Source organism: Melozone crissalis, unplaced genomic scaffold, assembly GCF_028551555.1.
Source record: "Melozone crissalis strain CALT ecotype California unplaced genomic scaffold, PUWL_Pcris_2 ptg000019l_1, whole genome shotgun sequence".
NCBI lineage: Eukaryota > Metazoa > Chordata > Aves > Passeriformes > Passerellidae > Melozone > Melozone crissalis.
The window spans coordinates 20,070,270-20,096,672 of record NW_026535797.1 but is presented as its reverse complement, the minus strand read 5'-3'; the positions used below and the strand labels follow the sequence as shown (position 1 = coordinate 20,096,672).

At 40.6% G+C, this 26,403-nt stretch overlaps 1 protein-coding gene across 2 annotated transcripts; it reads right to left on the bottom strand.

Moving 5' to 3' along the window:
* Positions 1-4,183: 4,183 nt before the first annotated feature.
* HELLS (helicase, lymphoid specific) lies at positions 4,184-26,042 on the bottom strand. 2 transcript variants are annotated; one of them, XM_054277317.1, is made up of 21 exons: positions 25,897-26,042; positions 22,262-22,384; positions 20,879-20,935; positions 20,364-20,400; positions 20,207-20,271; positions 19,688-19,729; positions 18,714-18,938; positions 17,106-17,288; positions 16,708-16,851; positions 15,943-16,139; positions 15,158-15,254; positions 14,064-14,225; positions 13,415-13,557; positions 12,121-12,259; positions 10,639-10,722; positions 10,432-10,551; positions 10,000-10,116; positions 8,924-9,083; positions 6,609-6,705; positions 6,370-6,446; positions 4,184-4,669 (listed from the first exon to the last, which is right to left on the bottom strand). In XM_054277317.1, exons 1-21 carry the CDS (start codon positions 25,999-26,001, stop codon positions 4,572-4,574), a joined length of 2,472 nt encoding a protein of 823 aa, XP_054133292.1. In that variant the 5' UTR covers positions 26,002-26,042; the 3' UTR covers positions 4,184-4,571. The 2 variants fall into 2 exon arrangements, with proteins under 2 accessions (XP_054133292.1, XP_054133293.1); XM_054277318.1 differs by lacking the exons at positions 4,184-4,669; positions 6,370-6,446 and adding an exon at positions 6,980-7,043 and having other exon boundaries at positions 6,617-6,705.
* Positions 26,043-26,403: the final 361 nt, after the last annotated feature.

The window sequence follows — 26,403 nt, the reverse complement described above, 5'->3', positions numbered from 1 at the left end:
AGTGGGAGGGATTTACAAAGTCAGTCAGGCTGGTGTTGCTGCCAGCTGAGCTGTGAGCAGCTGCCTGCTGGCACCCAGCAAGGGCCAGGAGGGCATAGCCAAGCTGCAGAGCAGCTTGGGGGCCTGTGCCCAGTGCAAGGCAGCTGAGAGCTGCCTCCTCTGTGTCCAGCACTGCTTCATGATGATGGGACTGGGCATGGCAGTGTTTCCTGCTACTGCATCACCACAGATGGCCCTTTGTTCCCCACGGTCACTAACTGAGCTCTAGGAGAAAAACGATCTCACGATGCTTGCTGGAAACCAGGGAACTAGAGAGTGAAGAGGGGACAGTTTGGGTGGCCACAGTTCCTGTTCTGGCTCCCCCTGGGGGGAACCACATGTGGCTGCCCAAGGCATCACCCTGCTGCTCGTGCTGCTGCTGTGCACAGCTCCTGGAGGCGCCTTTGGGGGCTGATGCGGGGAGAGGGGCACGTGCCCCTCGTGCCCTGGACAAAGGGCTGATGGTGCCTGAGCAGCAGAACCCGTGTAGAGCACAGAGAGGCCTGCAGTGGTTATTTCTCTCACACTTCTAAGTGAGATGATCGCTATTCTTAATAATGTAAAAATAAATGGTTTCTAAGATGTGTCATGTTTCCTTTAAAATGGATTGGCAGTGGTTGAAATCAGCAGGGTGGGTTTATGGCTGCACACAGACCTTCTGTGGCCTGCACAGGGTCCCTGGAGTTAGTGGGTGCATCTGCAACAGCTACAGACAGGGTCATGTCCTTGCCCTGGAAATGCTGTATTGCTGCACCCTGTGCTTCCTCTCCTTCACAATGAATCACACCACAGCACGGCTGTGTTGTAAAAAAAAAAAAAAAACCCAACCAAAAACCCAAACAACAAAAAGCTAATAAACCAAAACAGCCAAGGTCAAACCACAACCCCAAACCCAATCCTCATCTGAGGTAAAGCTGACACCAAGCCTATAAGCCTCCTGCCGTTCAGATAAACAGGGCAGCTTTTGGGCAGGTTGGGCAGGGGACTAATTCACCAACCCAGCTAAATTTAGTTCATCCTGTCAGGCTCCTTCTATGGGCAGAGGCAAGCAAGTGAGGCTGCTGCAGCTCAACCAGCAAACTTTGTTTGGATCATCCCTGGGAAAAGCCTGGCTTTTGGCCGCTGGCACACATCAGCACACACCTGCACAAACTCCAGAGAGTAACACAAGCAGCTCTTTTTCAAGGCGAGAGTGGAGGGAATTTTTTCATGCTGGGATGATGTCTCCCCTCACTACTGCTTAGGGGTGTTAATTCTCACCTCTCCACAGGACACTTCCATAGGGAAAGGCTCTGTGTGCTGCAGTGCTGGCAGGTGCGACTGCACAATAAGGCGATGCAGTGGTGGGAAGCACAGACCTGCAGGCTGAAGGAGTGACCCTGCAGGCACAAACTGCTCTGGCTGTATTGCAGACCAAGTCTCCTGCCCAGCAGTGGGACTGTGGCTGCTCCACACCACCTGCTTTCTCAGCAGGCTGGGGGCTCAGGGCTCCCCCAGGGAAATGCTGGCAGCTGAGGCCATCTGCAGCCCTGTGTCCCAGCCCCAGAGCCTAGGCTGAGCCCTCCAGTGCCTACAAAGTCACTACATTATTTTGTACACAAGTGTGTCAGCAAAACAGCGCTCATTCTAGAAGGCCTCATGATTTTGGGGGCAAGGGCATAAGAGCCTGGCCCTGCCTGGCATTTCCCTGCCCTCCCACCCAGTGCCACCCTGCAAACGGGTGACAAGCCCTGCTTTGTGCAGGGCCATGGGCTCTGTCACCAGCCGAGCTCCTGCAGCTGCCAGGCTGGCAGCACAACTGGCAACACTGAGTGCAGGGGCCTGGCACAGGACTCAGGGACTACCAAAGATTTGTGGAGTAGTCTGGAAGTGTAGGTTTCTGTAGGGGGACACAGTATGGGTAAATGAAGGTGCTAAGAATGTAATCTTATCCCCTAGAGAGTTGCAGCTGAACCAATTACCAAAGATTAGGAGCAGGCCTGATGTTAACAAGCCACACCTGTAGCCAATAAGAACAGTGTTATAAAAGAGTGGATTGGGGGAACTGGAGTCAGTTGGCTGCTGTGAGGACAGGAAGAGTCAGTGCCTAGAGCAGCTGCCTACAAGAACCATCAAGGAGGTATGAAACTGGCAATATGGAACCCTTGCAATATAATGACAACAGGTTTCTAATGTGGATACCAGAGCTGATCCAATTTATTACATGAGAATGGGTTCAGTGAGGAAGTTCACATTTGTTACTTGAGATCTTTGATCGTGCTCTGCTGTGGCTCACTGAGAAAAATGAATGTATTTATCATATCTTTTATGATGTAGGGCAAAATATTTGACAACTGTAGTGTTCATTGTAGTCTGACTTCCCAGATTATTAAGGAGTTAAACAGTTGGCATCTACACTCTGTCAACAACAACAAAATAGGTTAAATAGCCCTGCAACCACACTGAGCTGCCTGCTTTAGAAGTTATCACATAAGAAAGAGGTTCCTATATGAAGCATGTTGAGCAGTTTGAGTTGGTGAGCACCCTGCCAGAGGGTGTCTCACAAAGGTGGGCAGCACAGCATAAAGCACAGTCTATCATTTTTAGCACTGATTACTTTAATTTTGCACCATCTTGCAGGTTAAGCAGGGTAGATCAGTCTTCAAAAGTTATGTAGGCTGTGTGGGAGCAGCTGTCACTTACTATTGTCTTTAACAAAATTAGGTTGAGGTGCAGATAGTTGAATAGGGAAAACAGCCACACACACAAGCTGAGCAAAACAAGGAATGAATTCACTCCTTCCCATGGGAGGGCAGGTGTTCAGCCATCCCCAGGAGAGGCACATGCTGGACTTTGCACTACCCAAGGTAATTAGTAACTGAACAGAAAAATTAGAAACTTTTGTCTTTAGCAATTACCAACAAAACGAGGCTTTCACCAGGCAAAGATCAAAGTCAGCTTACTCATTAACAGATTTATCTGTTCCCTTAGAGGTAAGTATAATTATCTCTTGTTACTGTAAGATTCCCTTCTCTATCAGGCCAATAGAGTAATTATGATCATGAAGTGAATGAAAACTGGTTTCTGAGCTCTGAGTTGGTAGAGGGGTTTTTTTCTGTGTTATCTGTGCCATGTTAATGAGCACAACTGCAATTGTGACAGCTCCAGCTGCAATTCCATGACTGCAGCTTTTAAATGACACTTAAAAGACATTTTCACAAACCAGAGCTGAAAGTTTAAAAGCTGCCTGATTCATCCAGTGCTGTGTCCAGTTCTGGGCCCCTTGCTACAAGGAGGACACTGATGTGCTGGAGAGTGTCCAGAGAAAGGCAATGAAGGTAACTGTTCTGGCAGGGGAAAGTGCAGAATGCCCCTGTGGGTGTGTGAAAGGCAAGGAGGACTGCCTGGGAAGAGAACGGCAGTCAAGAGGCAAAGGATATTACACGTGCATTTAACCTAAGGGAGTTAGCTGTCATCATTGCATTGGGACTTTGAGACAGAGTCCAACCCTTAGCATGGCACTGCTGATCCATCCAAATCATGTCCCCAAGTGCCACACCCACATCTTAAATATTTCCAGGGATGGCAACTCCATCGCTTTCCTGGGCAGCCTGTTCCAGTGCTTGACTTTTTTGGTGAACAAACTTCCTAATATACAATTTCAACCTTTCCTAGTGCAACCTGAGGCTATTTCCTCTTGTCCTATTGCCTGTTACTTGGGAAAAGGGACCAACACCTTGTTACAGCCTCCTTTCACAAAGCTGTAGAGTGGTAAGTTCCCCCTTCTCCAGGCTGAACACACTCAGCCCCCTCAGTCACTGCAAAACTTCTGCTCCAGACTCTGCAGCAGCTTTGCAGCTCCCTACACCTGCTCCAAATGGGCAACTCAGCTGCACAGGCTGACCAGCAGCCAATACAGAAGTAATGTCTGCACCAGAAAGATTTAGGCTGTTTTAGGTTCATTGCTTTTTGGTTTCTGTTTTGTGTGTGGGTGTTTTTCTGCTGTTTTGTGGGGTTAGTCTGTTTTTCTTTAAATGTATGACATTGGCTAATGTGCTAAATAAGTAGGAAAGTGTGAATTAATGGATCAGCTTTGCTTAAGGAGCCAAAATCCATAGAGTTTTAGAAGAAAAGAGATATTTATTTAATAAAAATAATTCTCAGAAGTTGAAAACAGAAGCTACACAAATGGCTTTAACGAAGGTATGTGTTCTCTCCCTTCCAAACAGAACTATAACTGACACCATATTTTAAAAAAAACAACTAAAAACAGGGGTTTAGGACTTCCACAGGAAGATTTTTTTAACAAATTTGCCAGTTTATACCACTGAGTACAAGAACTAGCTGCAAATGTGAAACATGCTCATTTTCTTTATGAAAGCCTACTAAAGCTACCACTATCACCTGCATTATAGTCTAGAACATGTTAAAATTCACTGGAAGGACACAAGGGATTTGAACAAGACCTTAAGGAAGGTCAGCATCAAGGACCAGCGAGCATAAGCGACATCTCTGCAAGATCTGAAGGACTACTTAGAGACCACATTTGCTTATTAAAACACACATTCTGCATTGGACTCTGATGACTCTTCTAGGACTTTGAAGACACCCATTTTTTCCTTTTTCATTGTTTCAGAGGCCTTCATTTGATCTAAGATTAAAACAAATCAAAGGTCAACAATAAGAGGTGTAGTAGAAAACAGATTTGGAAAACAAGTTGAAAAAACTATTTTGCAGAATTGGAGAAAAAGCTGATAAAACCATTTTACTCCATCAACAGTTGGCTACTAGAAGTTTGTATTCAAAAATAATTTTTCAGCTGTATGCTTCTAGGAAAAAATTCCAACATCTCTGGCTAAATGTGAATGGAGAAAAGCGGTTCTAAAAGCTGCCTCAATTAGTTTCATTTTCCTGAAAAAAATACCCAGAAAACCTATTCACTGAAATTACCAGGAGAAACATAAAATTACAGCTCTGATAAGTAATATTCTTTCCAAAAATTCAAGGACCTGCAAACTTGTCTTCCTGGAAATTGCAATCATTTTGTTGCCCTTCCAGTGAATAATATGCTAATGAAAAAGTATTATATTTATGATAAAATTTAATTTTTATTAAATTTAATAATTATGGCTTACCAGGGTGGGAGCTGGAATTTTGCTTTCTAAAGCACTAACTGCAGTTAGCTATAGCAAAAATCCAGTATATGATGCCAGACTAATGTCTTTCTATTGCTATTTTTTGACAACTTTATTATATTAACTTTGATTTGCATAGCAAAGAAGAAAAAGAAAAGCAACCATGATAAATAAGTTGCACACTAACAAAACAAGATAAACAGCACCTTCTTCAACTTGGAAAGAGAAATCAGATTGTTTCACAGTCTGAACTTGTAAAGATATAGATCTTATTACCCATTCATCAAGAATAATTTTCTGTATTATCAGCCAGTTAACTGAAATAAGTAGTTTTACATAACAGTGCCTTAATTGTATTCCTAAATTAACCAAAATACAGCAGAGGTTTCCTAAAGCAAATTAATTTTACACAAACTACACACAGCATACTTATTTAAGGCTAAAATTTTTACTTCTAAGTTCTGTAATGACTGGGGTTTTTTTCCATATCTATGCTTGGAGTCTTGTTCTGCTAAAGATGTTGAGGGAAACAAGGCATACTAAATCTACTAATCATACAGAAGCATTCCAGATCTATGGACTGGACAAAAATTTTTACACTCAGGCAAGTTAAGAGTTTTTTTCAATGACATCTTGGCCTGATCAAGCACAAGAATTTGCAGAAAAACTCAAAAAAGAGTTGTGGTTTGGTCGGGGTGTTTTGCTAAATAGCCAATCCACTAATAAGCCATGGGAACTCTCAAAAGCTTGAGTTCTTTCTTCCAAATGTTAGACTTGACTTTTTTCCTCAAAATATGTTAGACAATGTTAGATAAATGTATTTTGAATTATGATAGCATCAAAGTACATTTTTTAAGCTTGCTGGAATAAATATTTTCTGAGAATAATTTCTATTTTGATCAATTACCAATTACAGCAACTGTCCTTGAAAGCTGCTTTGCAGAACACATCCTAATCTATGCTTGTCATTCACAGTATGCTCAGGGAACAGCATGCCTGGCTGTGGCTTTCTGGAATACTTTTGTCTAAGTTCTGTTATTTCTTCTCCAGCAAACCATATTGAAAATGTCAACAAAGGGACTAAAGGGTCCTTTGTCAATGAACAACACAGCTGTAGAGAAAAGAAGCTATGGCAGCTTTCTACATACAAAGAACTCTTACACAATATGAATTTACTGCTGAAGAGAATAAAGAAAACATGGAAACTCAGACTTACCAATAAGATCACTTCTATCCAAAAGTAACTCTAGATCTTTATCACTGATTACTTTTTCTTTAGATCCTTTAACCTCCCTGTTAAAAAGAAATAATCTCTCAGTTTTCCTGTGTAGCAGAATCCCCAGGACATTCTTTCCTCCATAAAGATCCACATACCACTTCATAGGACAAGAGAGCTCTTGACAGCTGCTTACAAGTTACAAACTCACAGTCCAAGAAATTATGAAATCTGCATACCTCTCATAGTCTCTGGATTTCAGTAATTCTAACAATTCTTGAGGGTCCAGGCAGCTTTTTGACTGTGCTAGACCAGATTTGCCACCTTTAAACTGATCTGTAGAAAGAATAAATTTTAAGAAAGCACACAGAGATTAGAACAAATTACTGTTGAATATTAAAACCAATGCTAGGTTTAATTGTTTTAGTCCTCATGTAAACACACCTTACACTAACAGACTCAGGTACATGAAGGTTTGCATGCAGCCTTTCACCTTTTATAATGTGTATGAATGTAGACAATATATGTAGTATGCAGAAGGACTGACTGAAACACCAATTCAACATGCCCACATGAACACACAGAGCAAAAAGTCATTAGTTCTACTTACAGTAAAGAGATTGTAAATAAAGTTATATGGTGGATGCTGAAGTTTGTTCCCTTTGTACTGTAAGCTGGTTAAAACAAAGTAAGTTGTATTAACCACAAGACAGGAAATATGTGGATGATGTGGTTTGCAGAGAGAACAGCCTCAGTTTAATGAAACAGACAGACAAAGTAATACCCTTGACACAGACTGCTTGCTGGAGACTATGCTAACACCTATTTATAGCAAATCTGGATGTCAGTCCAACTGTAAAAAACTTTACACGGTTATTACCTAACCAAAGCTGAGCATGAAATCAAGCTCAGTCTTACACATTTCAAGGAGACTGGCAAGACTTGCTGTTCTGTGCCAAGTTTCCTCAGTTTTTATCAACATATGTATCCATTTTATTAATGTGTCTTCACTGATTCCTTTCATCACACTGATGTTCCTTTCTGTATCTTGGCTTCAGAAATCCTCCCTACATCTTTTCCCATCTCCCTTTAAGAACTCTGAGTTTATCTGTGAAGTGCAAATCAGATTCAAGTTCCAGAGCAGCCTGAGCTATAGGATTCTCTCCCCCATTAACATCCACAGCACTGACAGGCTCCAGGTCCTTTCATGCATTATGAGTGATGCTGTCTCTCCCTTTTAGCTTTCAGAGTTTCACAAACCACATGGTATTAAATCAGTCCCATGCAAGTTTCAAGTTGCCATGATAGCAAGAAAAATACAGTTTCCCAAGCAAGTTTCTTCAATGCAACAGAAGCACAAGATGGAAAGCAAAAAAAAAAAAATAAAAAATTGCTGTTTTGTAACAAAAGCCAGTTCTAAAGCTCCAGTATTTGTACTGTATATACCCTACATAGTTAGTTTTGTGATTTTCCTTCCTCGTTTGCTTCCCCTAAGTTCCAACACTTTTTAAATATTCACAATAACAGGATCCATAACATCAGCTTTACATTTACACAATGAATCCAAAGGTTCCTGAAGTGACACCCCTACCTGCAAGATGTACATGTGATACACCAATAGATGCCAAGATAAATATTGAACTTATTGCAAAACTGAAGGCATTGACACTTATTTTCCTTCCAGTACAAGTAGTCCCAGTCTCCAGTGCTGCTTTAGTACATGGCAGTCATCTGTTAGAGCCCATTCTGTGCTCATTTTGCTGCTTGAGTTTTAACTTCAGTTTGGACCATTATCAAATCATTTTAAAAAACCAAACCAAACCAAGCACGTATACCTGTCAACAACATGCCTATAAAAAGGCAGCCCTGGCAGTCACACCAAGACAGACAGCAGTGCAAAAAGATTACAGAGAAAAAGGCTAGTGCTAGGATAAAGTAATTATCAAAGATAACATCATCCAGCACCAGAGGCAAACCACAGCTTAGGCTGGACTGTGCAGTAGAAAGAGGTGTGGCCTTTTTGCCCCTTTATGCTCTCATGAAAAGGCTTTGCTCCCCCTCAGTATAATACAAGAATGATGAGAAGTTTTTAGCCTCCTCTGAAGTTTGATATAAAACTAGTTATTGTTCAGCAGCCAAGTTATGAGAATTGCAATTCTTCAAGTGAGCTTAGTGTTTGGAAATTGCTATATATAAGGAGCTATAGTCCACATGTCATAAACAGAATAAGCTACAGAAGCAAAGCAGGATTCCTATAGGATCTGTACAAGAAAAACTCATCCCCAAAAGGGACACTTCAAAGCAATCACATTCTAAAGACCTCTTTGAGTATGACAAGCCATATAATCAAGAACACCACAAGAATCACCATTGCTCTGTACATAAACCCAAGGACTATTGATCTATTTAGCACTGGCCAGTTGTTCAAAGAGGACTGGACTTCAGTGGTTATAACACACTGGACAGAGGCAAAGAGGATACTGAAATTTGTTACAGCTTGAGATTTAAAGAAGCAACACATATTGACATGAAGTCCTAAGAGAAAGATACTAACTTTTATGGATAATCAGCTTCTCCAGCTTCCTCTTGGCAGCAGCTCTCTCCACAATCTTCTGGTCAATAGTATTTGCTGTCACGAGACGATAAACAACTACTGGCTTTGTCTGGCCAATTCTGTGACACCTGTCTTGGGCCTGCAGGTCTGACTGGGGGTTCTGAGCAGATAAAGAAATAAATAAGCAACAATTTAGTTATCCTTTTTTTAAAGGACATACCACATGCAGCATTTTTAATGGGGAGCTCAGAGTCAGGGCAGAAGCAGAAGAGACATGGTATAATACAACTCTACCACTCTTACTCTTAAGCTTATCCATGACAAGCTCTGCTGCTACAGCTGCACAGGCAGAGAACCCCAACCAGCCTGGACTGCACTGCTGTAGATTACTACTACAACTTCTGCACCATGTGCTGTAGTTTTCTATAGATGGACATGGTTAATATGACAGACTTAGATGATAATTTTATTTGTGGGTTTCTGTTGGGTTTCTTTGTTAGAGGATAAGAAATGGTATTTAAAAAGTTTTCAGTCATTTCTGAAGCTGATAGTAGCAGCACTGTCTACTAAAAATAAAGTGAAGATACAGAGGTCCTCAGTCATTCCCTTCCAACCTCTCTTCTTCCCAGCCTCTAGATTTACGGGAGCAGCAGAATCCTACCTAGCTAAAACACACATGGCAAATCACAGATGAAATTCATGGAGCTGGTACTAACATGGCAGCTGTTGTAAACAGGAAACACATAAAAAGGTCCACCTACAGTGAAATGTAAGTAATAAAAAGAAGGAAATGTATTGACAACACAAAAAAACCTCCTGTTTTTGGTAACTCAGGGGCAAACTCAGAAACCAACTCTAATGTTGTATTCAGTAACCCAGGACTTTTCAAATGAGGCTGTATTATTTCACAAACAAAATGTTTGCATATGCTAACATGCTACTATTGCCTTCATGCAACACTTCATTAAAGTTAAAGAAATGGTTTATACCATAATGGGTTAGTAAATGATTATCAAAAGCAGCAAAAGAAAGCATTTTTTGACACCTATCACTAGGTTAACAATCTGTCACCATACCCAGTCACTGTCATAGATGATAACTGTGTCTGCCGCAGTTAAGTTAATGCCCAGGCCTCCAGCTCTTGTGCTCACTAAGAACAGGAAGACTTCAGGGTCAGTATTAAATTGATGCATCTGGAAGAGATTTCATCTATTAAAAAAGTAGATGGATCAAACATAACACAGCTAATGGTTAATGAGACCTGTTTAAAAAGATATCACAGAAAATACAACACAAGCTGTCAGAGGTTTTAAGAAGCACTGCATTTTAGGCATACCTCAAGGTAATGCTTAGCAGCACACTTTACTGCTTCAGTATTTCTGAGGCACAGATACTAAGGCAGAAGAGAGTTTTCAGCATGGAGGTGTTTTGCCTATTAAAGGCATTCCCAGTGTCACAGCAAAAGCACAATTTGCTAATGTGCTCACAGGGCATGCCTGTGTACTTACATTTTCTTCTCTCTCTGAGTAGGACATAGAGCCATCCAATCGACTGAATTTGAAGTTTCTCAGGTAACAGTAATCCATCAAAATGTCAAGCATCATAGTCATTTGTGAGAACAACAAGACCTACAAAACCAGAAAGATTCCTTAATAACAGTTTTTGTTCCTAAGGAGATGACTGTATCTCATCCCTGCAATAATCTTCAGCTTTACCTTATGTCCTCTCTTTTTAAGTTCTGGGAGCATTCGGTCCAAGAGTAGAAACTTGCCTGAATTCTTTACTAGATCTTCATCAACCTTGGAACAGGGAAGAAAGGATCATATATTAGAAGGGAAGGAGACCAATGGCTTCCCCAACTCAGAAGCATCAACAAAAGCTCTCTGAAATCTCACTGAAACAAGTGTGCACCATTTTCTTAACTAAAAGCTACACTATTGGAAATAATGTTAATTTAAGCAAACAACATTGAATCACTTAAATCATAATGAAACTAAATTGAACTCCAACATTTCATATGCCCAAATAATTATTTTTTAAAACTTATTGGTTTTCACCCCATTTCTGGAAGGAGCAATTCTCATGCTGTTGATTTTCCCTCATGGCATAGTGCTGCTATTCTTTCCCAGTTTGTAATTAAGACACAAGGCTTCCCCCTGCTGGACACAGAGAGGCACTGCTGAACAAGTTATTACCAACCAAGCGGTAAAAGTTCACTGCAGGTTTTCACACTGCTGCCTTAAACCCCTGTTCAAGAGAGTTTGCTAAATCTAATTCTCACCGTAGGCTAAGGGCAGGGAAATAGAAACTTCTAAGGTCTGAAACATACATCAGCCACTGTGGAAATTAGGAATACATCCTCCTGAGCAAGTACTAACTCCTGTGGGTGGTGTCAGCTGTCAAACAGTCTCCATTTTCAACACACTAATTTTCCCTCACCTCCCTGACTGGGGAATCTGCTTTTTTTGCACTGACTTGACATTGACACACTTCAACAGCATACCCTGGAGTACAGCAGGCTCTGTTATCACTCACCAAATAGGAATCATGACTACACATACCTACATCTACATTTAGAATGTGCAAGCAACTTCCAGCTCTTTAAAATTCTTTCAGTTCAAATTATTTCATACTTTCCTGTATTTCCATTGCTTTGTGTAGATTAAACTACCACCTGGTCTCTGTGATATAACTTGAATTTTTTCCCTTTTGAGGAAGGATGCTGTATTCTCTGAGCAGATAACTGTTATATTTGGTACAGTTCTTCAACAACTCACACTTAAATGTTACCACTGCACCTCCTGCAGCGTGTACAATTTACTTCATGAACAGCTCACCAAGGTTAGCACTTGTTTAAAAATAACCCTGGTGAGGAGACCTTGAGGCAGCCCCTAAAGCACCCAGAGTAAATGGAAGCCAGCAACTCTTTGAATAACTCTCCACCAGAGGAAGAGCAGTGTCACAATGAAGAACACCATGGCAGCACTGTGCAAAGGTTGAATGGGCACAGCAGCTGAACAGGTCCCTGCTACTGCTGCTACAGGAAGTTTCAAATAATGATTCAGTATACTGCAGGAATTCAATAGCAGGCATATGCCAAATACATTGAAAAGGTCATTCTTTACTGCCATCAGCTCCCAGTCTATTGCTTTTTAATGCCTGGAACAAATTTTCTCCAATGCTTTTAAAATGTGTACCTTGAATTGCTGTGTCGCAGGATCCAAAGGATACTCAATAAGATAGGGGTGATTACAACACTTCCTCAATAACATCATAATATTTTGCAGTTTAAGGTTCACCTCAGAATCCATGGGAATGCTCACTTCTACCACTGGCCTTGAAAAGACACAACATCTTATTAGTACGAAAAGTGTCCCCTAATTATGCTACAAATATATGAGAGAAAAAACCCTGCAACAAAATCAAGCAATGGAGTCACATGCTGTGATGAGCTCAAAATCTCTTGTAGTCTGTAAAGCTATTACCAGACAAAACGTTTTAGAGTGCCACACTTGGCAACAAAGGCATAACTGTTTGCCATTATTGATGTAAAATATAAAAGAGCAGTCAGTAGTAATTAGAAGCAGAATTTGACTTGTGCAAGTCACCCAGCAGAAAAGGGAACTTCAGAAGCAAGCCCTCACCTGACCACAGGGTCAGATTTCCTGGGGAGCAATACCCAAGATGTTCCAGAATCAGCTGTCTGCCTATCCCATTTTGGCTACATTGCAGAAATCACAATGAATACAGCTATTCAGCTCTTCTACATGTAACTACTGTCTCCAATATAAGGGATTCAGGCATATCATAAATCTAACACAAACATAGATTTAATTGTCTGTTCTCACAGGCTACATCAAACTAGAATAAAAATCTAGCAAAATAAACACTTCTCAACCTGAAGATCCTCCTTATGCCCAAGAGACTTTCAACCAATTTAGAGCCACCAACAGAAGGAAAAGTGGAGGACATTTGGAGTGACATTGTTTGTCTTTCCAAGCAACTGCTATGCATGACGGGGCCCTGTTCTCCTGTGGATGGCTGAACACCTGCCTGCCCATGGGAAGCAGTGAATTAATTCCTTGTTTTGCTTGCATGTGCAGCTTTTGCCTTCCCTACTAAACTATGTTTATCTCAAACCACACGTTTTCCAGCTTCTACCCTTCTGATTTTTTCCCCAACCCCACTGATAAGAGTTTTGAGTGAGCAGCTGTGTGGTGCTTGGCTGCTGCCTTGGGTTAAACCACAATAGTGTCCTGAAGTTAACTTTAACTCTAATGAGCCAGTGAGTGATAGTACTAATAATCACTGCTAACATGGCTCAGTGAATATCAGGTAAAATCAAAGAAACAAACCATAAAGCTACAAGGATTGTGAATCACTAAATGCCATTCTTCCTGATCAATTTCAGTAAGCAAAGCACTCACTGGAAGCAAACTATGAGGGAAACAGACAGTACAACAAGAAATAAAAATCATTAAAGACAGGCACCTCTCTTTTTCTACTTCCTCTTGCATTTTGCTGATTAATTTTTCCAAGTCATCAGGTGAACCATTATGTTCTTCACAATAATCAACCACTTTCCGACTACGGCGTTTTGGTCGGCCTGTAGAGCTCAACTCAACGACTTCTTCCTGTGGGAAATGAGAACATTGCATCAACAGCAGCCAGCTTCAGAATCAAGGGCCTGATCCAAGAATTTGCAAAACTGAAAAGAGGCCTCAGTGATGTGCATCATGCAACACTTTTTTACACTCAGCAGCTTAAATCTTGGCTATGGAGAATATGCAGCCAAATTGTAAAGGTCTACAACTGCAGATTTTGAAAGTTTCTGTTTGATTTTAGGAAGCTACATTCATACCTTACTGATTCTAAGCTGAAACTGTCAACTCTATGAAAACACTGCTCTTTTCCTCCAAAGCTACAAGTAATCAAGAACATATTTACACTTATATTGTTTTAGTTCTGTGCCACAGGCCTATCACAGTAGCTGCCATTATTGAAACAGAAAACAAATAGACCAGACTAAAAATTTAAGAATAAAAGCAGGTTTAGTTACAATGGTAATGAAGCAGTACAATATGGTTTTGCATACAGACTATGACAAGCAATCAGTGCTAACGTCCTTCTCAGCAGCTACCTCATTATTCCCAAACAGTTTCCTGATGGTGCGATTGACAATGGCAGTATAGAAAGTCTCCTGCTTCTTTGCCAGCGGCGCATACACCACAACTTCTCGTTTAGGAGGGACCTCGAGAGCAACATCTGATTTCAGCCTTCTCAGTAAGAATGGTGTCAGAATCTGAAATGGTGAGCAGATGCTACAATTACTCAAAGCTGTCAACACAGCTAGTTTAAAACAAAGAAAACAAGACAACCACAGAAGCAGGCCTACTGATGTAACACTATTTTGCCAATTTAAAGCAAGAGAGTTAATTTGCAAATGTATTTAGGTGTTTAATATGTATGCCTACTCAACATTTTCATGCACATGCTGGTACTAACGTGTTGAAACACACCCATAAACATTTAAAAATTTCTGGAATGCTTAGTAGGGTTGCAATAGTAACTACATTACAGACCTTTCTTACAAATTCCAGTAACTAAAAGCAATCTTAATACACAACTGCTCATTTTGCTTATTATATTTGTTAAATCAAGTTTTTCTGAAAATGCCCAAAACCTTTAACCAAAATAAATAAATTGTCATCAACAATTATACATAGAAGATTCAGTTTAGATCCTTCACCAACAGCTTATAATGGAAAAAATGATAGGTCTGTAAGCATTTACTTCCACACGCTCTCTTAAAAAAGAGCTTTAAGTGTAAATTTGAAGACAGTCATATTATACGACTAGTTTGTCAAAAGGTATTCTGCTCAACACCAACAAGTTACATAAGTTCCCTCAAAGTTATCTCTCAACAAATAAATACACTGATTAAATATCTTGATGAATTCAAGCCTGTAACTGCAATTAAATTTGACTAAACTCAATACAGTTCCAAGAATAAAAAGGAGTAACTATGAAAGAGATACATTGTTCCTTTAGCATTTGTAAGTACTGCAAAGACTGAAAAGAACCCTACAAGTCTCAGGAAGTCCAGAAGTGCCACAATAAAAACCTCAGACTAAAATTCAGCACCACAAACAAGATTCTGACACACTTCAGGACACAAATGGTCAATGGTACAACTATATAATAAAAAAGACAGAATGAAGGATAAATGAAAACCTGATGCAGCATATGTAAGATGTTTTGCTCCCTTTCTTTAGCAATAATATCTTCAGCAGTTTCTGTAATGCTGGTGATATCAAACCAGGATTCAAAGCTATAAAAACAAAGCAAGGGTAAAAATAGCTTACTAAAATAATGAAGATTAATAGCTACAAAGTATCTATTCTTCTCTTATCCTGTGATTAAAAAAAAAATAAAGCACTCATATCTGTCATGAATAGAGGTGTATCAGAGGAATTTCTGAAATGTACCTGTCAATTCAGAAGCTTGAGGTTTTATGTGATGTGTAAAAATACTTGTACGAGTTGGAATATCCATTGTCATCTATTATATTCCATCTAGATTATAGCTTTTTCCAAAAATTAGTCAAAACACTCTTCTGGCAGCGCTCTTCTACCTGGCCCCCTACTGCTGCAGAGAAGGATTTGTAGGTCCTGCGTCTGCCAGCCTCAGACAGCTTCATCCAACACCTTGGAGAATCTCCAAAAAGCAGCGCCAGGCATTTGTGATAAAACAAACATCTCTCACCACAAATGTTTATGCCTTAGCTCACAGCTGACCTTCCACTATCTAGGGAGACAACAATTAATTCCTTTCTTTCTGAAACAACTAAGTGTGAGGCATGACACATTTCAAAGCCTTTGCCACCAAATAATCATACTGGAATACAACTATACCATAAAGCAACTCTTCACATGCTGATAAGTTTAATAATTGAAGAGTCATAATAACACTCAAACAGAACAAACAGAAATAGTTTCCACCATCAGACTGCAACTTACCTTTTCAAATCATCAAACACATCTGGCAATAGGAAGTTAAGCAATGACCAAAGCTCTGCCAAGTTGTTCTGCAGGGGAGTGCCAGTCAACAGGAGTTTATTGTCTGCGTTAAATCGCTTCAATTCTCTGATAAGGCGGCAGTTCATATTTTTGATCCTGTGACCTTCATCTACTATGAGATACTTCCAGTAGCAGTTCTATGAAAATAAAAGGTATTTCAGTAAATTTTAGGTCTATTCCATCAAAAGAGGTGTAAGATTAATTAAGAAGCACTAATAAGACTGTTTGATACTGCCTGTTACAAAGATTCTATTTATTGTTTTTCACTTTGTCAGACTAATAGAGCTGAACCCAAACAGATAATGCCACACACCTGCTTCATTTGACTGCCTTTTAGAAAGTTCAGGTGGTTAAAACAAAACTTCTACAAGAAACTCATCTTGCTGAAACAACCACTGTGATGTTAACCACAACATTTATACACTAAGTATAGTTCTTGCTCTAAACATCTTTAATCATCACCTACAGGAAGGTAACACAAAGAGCAGGTATGCTGTATCTGCTTTTAGAATAATGTTCTGTTTGAAGAACTTTAGCATTAAATTGCAGAGCTACTACTACCAAGGAAACAGAAGTGAATGCCAATATACATGCTACCGTATGAAACTTATTGTACAGGCAGCATGTGGGGTTTTTTCTGTGTTCAGAAGCACTGCTATCAGTACTGAGGCACACACAGTCCTGGGGCTAAGAGAACTTGGGTACCTGCAGGGCACTTCTGTCTCGCATTGCTATTTCAAAGGAAGTAATGACCACAGGGTAGATCTGCAGTGATCCTTGTCTGCCGCGGATTTTACGAACCAGTTTGCGACGCTCCTGCTGAGCTCCGTGATAGAGCATCAGTGGAATCTGTAAAAAAAGAGATTACAAATCAGGACTATGATGGCCATTTTAAGCTAATGGGAGAACAGTAGAAATAGTAAGATCTCTTATAAGATGGCTGTAAATACATAGCAAGTCACAGCACAGTTTGTAGTAACCACATAAACAACTACAATTAAAATGATGTTCTACGGAGAGAAAGCTTCAAGGCAAAGAATTAGAATAGAAATGAAACAATAAGGAAGAAGAAAAGAAGAAGAAAAATCTTAAATTTCTTTTACCTCTGGAGTAAATCTCTTGAATTCAGACATCCAATTTGGAAGAGTAGACAAAGGACCACATACTAAGAATGGACCAGGGACCCCTCGCTCCACCATCAGCGCTATTGTTGCAATGCACTGGATTGTCTTCCCCAGCCCCATTTCATCAGCTAAAATGCCATTTATACCATTTTCCCAAAGCATCTGCATATGAAAAAAAAAAGTAAATGCAAAATAATCAACACACATTTGGAAAAACAAAGAATGTAGGAATGTAACATCTGTGAAAACGCTGTACTAGGCCCATTTTATATTACAGATGAAGATGATTCTCTTATAAAAGTAAATACCAGCATCTTGTAAGTGCTGGATATTCTCATGTAGATGTATGCACTCCTAGCCAGCTAAAGTGCATGACCAGGAAACAAAAACCAGAACAGTATTGAAGGAAAGAACACATAATTTAGTGTTGCACCAGAAGGCACTTTAACTGCAAGAGCAGTTCGCATTACCCAAGGCTCTACTCATCCCAGCTTCAAAACTTCACTTAGCTCTGATTTCCAAAAGACCAAATGACTGTGCTGACATTTCAGTGGTATCTATTCAAGCAGCTTCTGCAGGCATGGAGCTCCTGTAGCTACCTTACCACAAGAAAAAGGTGCACTTCCTGGCCAATATAGCCACCTGCTCCAGCCAAAGTTCTTTGTGCAGACACTGCCTACTCTGACAAAGAGCAGAGCAACCTCTCACAAAAAACCAGAAAGACACAGAATTGCTCTTTAGCCATTCTCTACTATTCAATAAAGATACATAAAAAGGTTATTATAACTGACAGCCCAACTAAGAAAACTGGTTTTCCCTTCAGAAGAGGCCTGTCTTCACTAGGCACTTTCCAGTAACAGAAGGGAGTGAGCAAGTTTCGTGGCACTCACTTGAGTCTAAGCCTGTTGAAACAGACTGTGTATGCTTGTAGGGAGAAAGAACAGAAAGAAAAAAATCTAAGAAAAATATGAGATCAGTAGCAGAACTAAAATGTTTTGATTCTTATGAATTTTTAAGTTTGGCTTGCATGCTGAAACAGGTAGAAGCTAAAAATGTATGTGCATCATTTTGATGGCAAATTCCTATAGTTTTTTATTTCAGAAGCTAAAGATGTAACATTTTTAACACGCTGTGTTAATATTACAAGTTAAGACTCCAGGACACAGAGAATGAAAATTCATCTGTGTCAAACCTGCAAAGGTATCAGGTCTTTGAATAGCTTTGGGCTAGGTATTGAAGCCCTTGAGAGAAACAAATTAGGCTGTTCCTCAGTAGGATGTGTAGTTCTGCTTTCACAAAATCTTTGTAAGGAGAGGTTGAGTTGAACAAGAAAAGAGATGGAAAAAGGGATGATGGAGAACACCAGCAAGAAAACCTATGAAGAAAGGCTTAGAAAAACAAATGTCCTTCCCACACTGAAACATTTTATTTGCTGGTTGACAACTTTTTCATAACACCAAATTCTTGTACCATGAAAGACCATAACTCTCTCCTCTTCACCTTCCCTGTACCAACTATGACCATAGACCTCTAATACACCAGTTTCCAATCAGCATCAATTCTGATCAAATTCAATTGCATCCATACCCTTAGCCACTCCATGCCTTCCACTTGGTACCACCTCATGACACCACCAGTAAAAATCTTTGGCTGCTGAAAAGGCACTGGCTGTCCGTTAAACTTTCGCACTGGATCAAGAAATTGCTTGGCACTGTGTCGCACAGCTTGACACAACCTGTCCTTAATGACACTGTTTGAGTCTCCATTTTTCTGCAGGTCTTCTGGATGCAGGTTGTCAGCAGAGCTTTCATCCTGTAGAAGGAAGGTCAAGGAACATGTGACAAGTGCAAGGCACATCAAAGCCTGCTAAGATATACTTCTTCCCAATTAACACCAGCCTTAATGTGCAGTGAAGTACCTCAGTCTCTGACACAAAGCTTGGAGTCAACTGTCAACTCAAGAGTAGACTTTTTTCTCCTTTAGAATAAGAGCAGTGACAGCTACTGAAGCTATTTGGCTTATAATTTTCTACCCATAACAGTAAACAGACTTAAAACCTTCCTCACAGAGGCCGGCATTCAATGCAGCAATTTCCCTTCTGTAAGCAGTAGGGCTTTCCTTTCTGTAAGCTGTTCTAATGTTAGGAAGCAATGCACATCGTGCATGCAGCTCTGGAACTACACATGCAAAAGAGACCTCCCCCGTTATCTCCACACTTGACTGCTTAAAAATTACTGGTTTAAAGTCTTAAACACCAACACACAAATATTTTCTATTCAATTCCTATTTCCTTTATTTCTGAAGCTACTAGCAATCTATGAAGTATAAATACCTTCAAACTCAGTTTTTTAAAAAACAAATTAAAAGTTTCCACCTTGGATTTCTGAAATAAGTATTTAAGTGCATTCATTTATACCACCTTTCTAAACTTAAATTCAGGACTTCAATAACTAGCAAAGATGTTCATTTACAAGTAAAGTTTAGGGATACACTACAAAATATAAAAAGCCTTCCCTCCCTTTGGGCTTAGCACTCTTAAACTACAATATGTGTCAACATACCTGATTTTCCACTTTACTTTTTTTTGCCACTGATAATATTTCCTGGAAACAAACAGGAAAAAAAAACATGTTTATGTGCTTTTCAACCTTGAAGGCTACTGTAATTTGTATTTCATGTAATCTCTTCATTTATCTTTCAATCTGGATACACCTTAAAAAGCTTAACATCCAAAATCATTAATCATACAAGTGACTCTAAAACAAGACCACACACCAGGTAATACATTTCAATTAGGTAGCTTTCAATACATTCAAAGGGTAGCTGAAAATTCAATTGGAAACATACACTCTTCACAGCTTGCCTCCCTAAAGACTTGAAAAAACAAGAGTATCCAAACTCTACAGCTGTGACAACACTGCTTGTTACATACATCTTTGCTCACAGACTACTGATGGCTGATAATACCTGGTAGCAATGTGTGAGAATGGAGTGCTCTAAAATACAGATGTCACAGAAATTGACTCACCCATTAAAAGTGCTACAAAAATCCAGACAACCTATTTATAGTTAGGGCATACCTCTTTGGACATAATTTCTGATATGTTGTATGTCCCATCTTCTCTTCCTCTCTTCTTTTTTGCACCTGTGAAATAATATTTGAATTCATACAATGCATCAAGCATTAAGGAAATCAAACCCACCAGCACTGAAAAAAGGCAAAGCCTAATACATTACCCGACTTCTCCTCTTTGCCATCAACTGGGTTTTGACCCTAGAAAATAACCATAGAAAGAAGTTCACCATCTTATGCATCTCTAACTATCATGACACAGACAAAAAGGTGTAATCAGGTGTAACTACCTCTGAAAGCTTCTTGAAACATTTCTACAACTAAACATTTTCAAAAACACAGCAAAAGAAAAAACTTCCTGCTTATTTTTTCTTGTTAGTTATTCACTATTTTGGCTGAACAAAGCAATCATTGCAAAAAGAAAAAATTCCTTAAAGACACACTGAAACAATTTTCTCTAATAATAACTAGTCAAAAACATCCTCTAAAAATGACTGTCAGGGTATACAATTTTTAAGCACTTTCAAACAGTCTTACTACAGCTAAAATAAATATGACAGATAGATCCTGCAAGTCAAATACTGGACAATCAAACTTATTTTACTTACCTTGGTCAAAACAAACATTGAAATTTCTCAGACTTTAATTTATAAAGTTGCATAAAGCTACTTAATCTTACCTTGGCAGATTTTAACATCTCTCTCTTTTTTTCTAACTTCTCTTTCCTCCTCTGTTCCTAAACAAAATAAAAACCACACATGCAATTCTTACCTTTCCATAACACCCACAAGAGTGCTACCCACTACAGAACCAATAGATTACATTGCTAATTCCGAGTTCCATGTACTCTGTAGACTTTGTTTTTGCAACCCCACTAAGTCTGTTCTGGTGTAGCTTAAAACAATAAAGCAAAGTTTGGAGTGCCACTGCTCTAAACTGCTTGCCAGTAAATACTTTAAACACTTAAATACAGTAATTTAGAAAGATTTTAGCAAAAATATTCCTAACTGAAAACTCCTGAAGATTAAATCTACTGCAGTAAGTTTTCCATTTATCCAACTTACACATACTACATGTTCACTGCAAAACAGACAGCAATGTAAGTAGCCTAGAATGCCTTTAACAAAGTGCTTTCATGTCTTGAAGAACTTAAGATTTTCATTCCATCTACTATTTTTGCTTGCTGAAGTAAAAGCAAAAGGATCCTGAAGAAAGAGTAGAAGACCTTGGTATTTATCAGATGGAGCAAGATTTAGTACTGAAATACACATTCTATCAATAAAACAATCTTGAATTCGAGCTGACAATTCAACTAGAGAAGTATGTTGAGGAGGAGGTTCCTGCAGTCTATCAGTGTCCCTTCACAGAAAATGCTGTTGTTCTTAATCTTTTCCTACTTTTCCCTCTCTTTCTTTTCCCTCAAGCATAAACATACAGTTTAACTGTACATCCATAAACATACAGTTAAAAAAGTCAAGACCAAGCTGGGTATGAACTCAGCAGCCCATGGACTAAAAAAAAAAGAAGACACTTAACACTGTTTTATGGAAACTCTTGTTTGGGAACAATATGGCCTCAGGTCACTGTAATTTACCCATTTGTTTGAGGGAGGCCTGAGTTAGGATCTTGAGGTACATCTTATTTTCAGCTTTCAGTCAATAACACAAACAGGCTACTCACCTTCCTACTTGTCAGTTCTTTGCACCTTCTATCCTCCCTCCAGGTTTTCTAGCTCCCTTCAACTTCAGTTTTTATTTGAAATACTTACTCTGCTTTCTTTGCGCTCAGGCCAAAAGAACTCTAAAGGCATCAGTGCCACCTTTACACTGTGACTTGAAATTATAATTCATGTTCTTCCATATCTGATTCATCTTTTAATTTAGAGAACAAATTCTGAACACTAGATAAAAAGCATAATGTCATTCCTGTGCACTAGGTTCCAGTAGATTTTAATGCTACTAATGCAATCTTTAAAACATTTTTACTTCAAACAGCTGGACGGAAAAAACCCCCAAAGAAACAGCACCTTAAGAATCCCTACTGCAAACAAGAACACACCTACCTCTAGCTGCTGCTGTTCCATTTTGGTTAGCAAGAATTTGGAATAGATGTTGCTTTTCTCAAGCAAATGTTGAAGCCTCTTATAGCGCATTTCACTCGATTCCCTGTCCCAAGAAGTGCGAGCCTGGCCAACAAAAAGACACGTCAAGCATTTACAGATACAGCTGTGATTACACTGAAGAACCGTTGCTTGTTTAAAAGCATTAACTCTGAAGTGTCTCACACACAGACCCATTTCCTTTCAGCCATCACACTATGATTTGTGACTGTATGGACTCTCACATAGCTATGAAGTGCTGTAAGGTCGAAGTAACTCAGGGTTGCATTCACTTGCACATGCACAGCCCTGCTATAGCAGCACATGGCATTCAAGGACTCAGAGATGCCTCAACTCCAACACAAAAATTAAATCTCAGTTTATTTGTAGTCTGCCAAATTTTTGAGGAAAGAAACCCTACCTGGCAAATTTCAGCGCAGCTTCCCTAGTATTATTCTATCCCTTCATGTACATTTACACCAAGTTAGTTTCTCATGAAGAACAAGATACAGACAGCTACAAAACTATCACCTGGTTTTACAGAGCTCGAGTCAATTGCCAATATGAAAACAGTAACTTCTACTCGCTTTGCTTACAAAATCCACACCTGCTTTTCAAAGTAACTGATGCTGAATTAGTCAGGGCTGTGCATTTAGAAGTTTGCAAATGACTCTTTAAAACTCGCATCAAGACATCCCCAAAAAGTAAAAAACATTCACCCTTCTGCATTTACCTAACATTGCCTGCAAAACCGAGATACCAAACAGGTCACTGAGTCATTTAGTTTGGAAAAGACCCAAGACCATGGAGTCCAGGCATTAACCAGCACTGCCAAGTTACCACTAAACCACTAGACTAAGGTGCCTTGAAAGTGCGACATCTCTGCGCTTTTTGAGCGCTGCTTCCACCGCTCCCCCAGGCAGCGTCTCTGTGCTTCAACACCCCTCCAGTGAAGAAAATTTTGCACGAATGTTCCATCTAAACTTCCCTTGGCTCAACTTGAGGATGCTTCCTCTTGGCTATTGCTTGTTACCTGGAAGAAGAGACAGATCCCCCCAGCTGTTTACAGTACTTGTAGAGTGAAAAGTTTTAAATTAGCATCTCCAAGAGAAACTCAGAGCACAAGATGCAGAGCTTTACAAGATGCTTATCTATGTCACTGCCTTCAAAAGAAACACAGGGGGAAGGGCACGTTAAGACACAGAAAAACAAGGGATTCTCCTGAAACTAAATACACTAATAGGCAAGGAAATGGGATATTTCCTGAACCATGGGACAAACTGTGAGACACTGAAAAGGTGGAGAATGTCCGTCCCCCCAGAAATCAAAACTTGATTTTCTCCAAGTAATTCCAACCAGGTAGCAATCACCATGTTCTTTTAAGATAGGAATATCTATTCCCACAATTTCTCTAGGGGAGGAGATTGCATTCTCATGATTTTCATTGCTTCTGCTCTCCCCAGTCCAGGTTTTTACCTTCAGATGACAGGTACCTGAGCTCAGAAAGATCAACTCTTAATGGCAATGCTAAGAGAATATAATTTAAACTAACCTACTTTTTCAGCAAAACTATTGCTCACTTTTTATTGGAGTGAACAAAGCATTCTTATTTGGTCAAACTGAAGGAGTGCTTCCTTGACCAACTTCAAAAATTTCAAGCAGAAAAAAGAAAACTCAAAGATGAACAGCACTTTAATGACATCTCTGTGCCTTTTGACTCAAGCCCTAAAGCCTTATGACCGTGGGTTTTCTTCCCCTTTTTGACTGAGAAGGTCAAAACCTTGCCACTCTTGGTCACCACGCTACATTCACACGTATTTGCACAGTGGTATTTCACCATTAACCCTCAAAAAGAACTGACAACTCCTTTGCTGAACTGCTGTACAGATCACCTGGCAGGGGGTTTGCCGAAGTGACAAGCACAGGAAACACAGAAGCTGCCCCCAGTAAGCCTGTGGTAACTGCAGGAGTGAATCCCTTGGTCTGACTGGCCTCTGACTGCACAGGGAAAAGGTGATAAAGCACACAGGACAATGGAGCTAGAGGTACCTTCTTGCTAGAGGCAAGTCCTGTGCATTCTCAAGAAATGGAGAATACAAAAAACCCACATTACAGCATTGTTACAGAAGTGATTCTTGTGAAAGAAATTAAAATTTTAAGTCTTTTTCTCAATAGTTCCTGTGCAATGAGGAAATTTGCTCTACAAGGGTTTCTTCGTTACCTTCAAGAAGTACTACCCTCAAATTTTTAGTTCCTAGTCTAAGCAAGGAATACCTGACGTTCCAACATGCTACATCATCATTTACAGTTTGCAACACAGAATATTTCAAGACTTCTGGGAGAATCGATATTCTTTTCTAACTACAGTATCACAAAATAATGCATCATCAAAACATACCTTTATAAAACCTAACTTGTCTTAGAGTAAGGAAAAAAAGAGTAATCAAAATTAGTTCCAGGCCTTAAAGACTGGCATTTTGCAGGTCCTTAGAATAATGTGTCAATGTAAGATAGGGAAAAAACCCCATCACCTAATTTCTCTATTATATAGTTTCTTGAACAACTCGAAATCTCTAAGGTCCCTTACAACCCAAACCATTCTGTGACTCCTAGAATACAATTCCCCAAAAAGCATTCAAGAGAACAGTTCCTTCAAGCTTCTGTCTCCTTATGTCTGAAACACAACACAAATTATCATCAGAATACCACATAAGAGATCAGCACAAGTCTAGAAGCACGATGCTGTCACTGCAAAACAGACCGGTTAGTTTCAACTAGTGCTTAACATTAACGCTTGAAAACATTCTCAGCAAGAGGGAAACCAAGCACAGTAATGATGACATCCCTTGCGGTGGGAGGCACCGTTTCCCCGAAGCAGTCTTTATTTCCTGTCGCACAGGCAAACCAAGGTACACAAACCAAGCACGGCCTCCCGGTTTGCCCACATGTACGGTTCTCCCGGCAGCGATGCCAGGTCACGGGCAGCTCCCGCTCAGCTGTCTGCAGGAAGAGCAGGAGTGCAGGGACTGGCATAAACCCGGTCCTTGTTAGCTGGGCTTTCTCAGCTGGACTACTTCATCAGCTCTGCATAAACTATACCTGCTACTGACCGAAACACATAACTGGAAAGGATCTGCAGAACTCTACTCAAGCCGCTTGGCTGGCGAGCTTGTATTAACCAAAGCGGGAAAGAAGTGTTATGTACACTTTGAGAAACAAAACCAGAAAAGTTTTGTCTTAAATGTTTCAGACAGAAATTCAAAAGAATGCGACTTACTATCCTTTTAAAAATCAGCTCACTTTACAGGCACTATATCTCACCTTTGCTTCAGAACGACAGAAGCAAACACGTAATCTTCCCATCTCAAATTTCAATGCATATAAAATGCAGAAGTGTTCTCCCTAAGAACAAGAGTTTCCCGCTACCCTTTAAAAACAAAAACAAAAATAAGCCCCCCGGTGGATGATCCAAAGGCGCTTTACACCACAGCAGGGCCTTTATCAGCTTCTCACGTTTGTTTGTTTTGAAACCGAAGGAGCTGCACGGCCCCGGCTCCCCGGCACACCCCGCAGCCCGCGGGGACCCCTGCCGCCCTCACCTTCTCCAGCATCTCCCGCTCCTGCTCCAGCCCCGCCGCCTCCAGCTGCTCCTCTTCCTTCAGCATGGCCGGCGTGATCACCACCGCCTCCGCCTGCTCCCCCATCTCGGCTCCCAGCGGTTCTGCAACGAGCGCACGATCACTCACGGTCACCCCCAGCCGTGCCCCCGGCCGCCCCTCACCGCGGCCGCTGCCCGAGTTGCCGGCGGGCATTGCCCGGCCGCGGCCCCGCTCCCGCGCGCGCCGCCTCACCGCCCGCCTCGCGAGAACAAAAAACCGCGCGCTGCCCAAACCGCGCGAGAGGTGGCGCCGTTCTCGCGAGGCCGCCCGCTCCGCCCGCCGGCCCGCATGACCGCCTCGGGCGCTGGCAGGCTCCGGGGCGCGCATGGCGGGGCCCGGGCCCGGGCGGGCAGGGCCGTTCCCCTTGGAATGGGCTGCCAAGGGAGCCGGGGGAGTAACCCTCCCTGCAGGTGTTTGTGGGAAGACTGGATGTGGCACTTGGTGCCA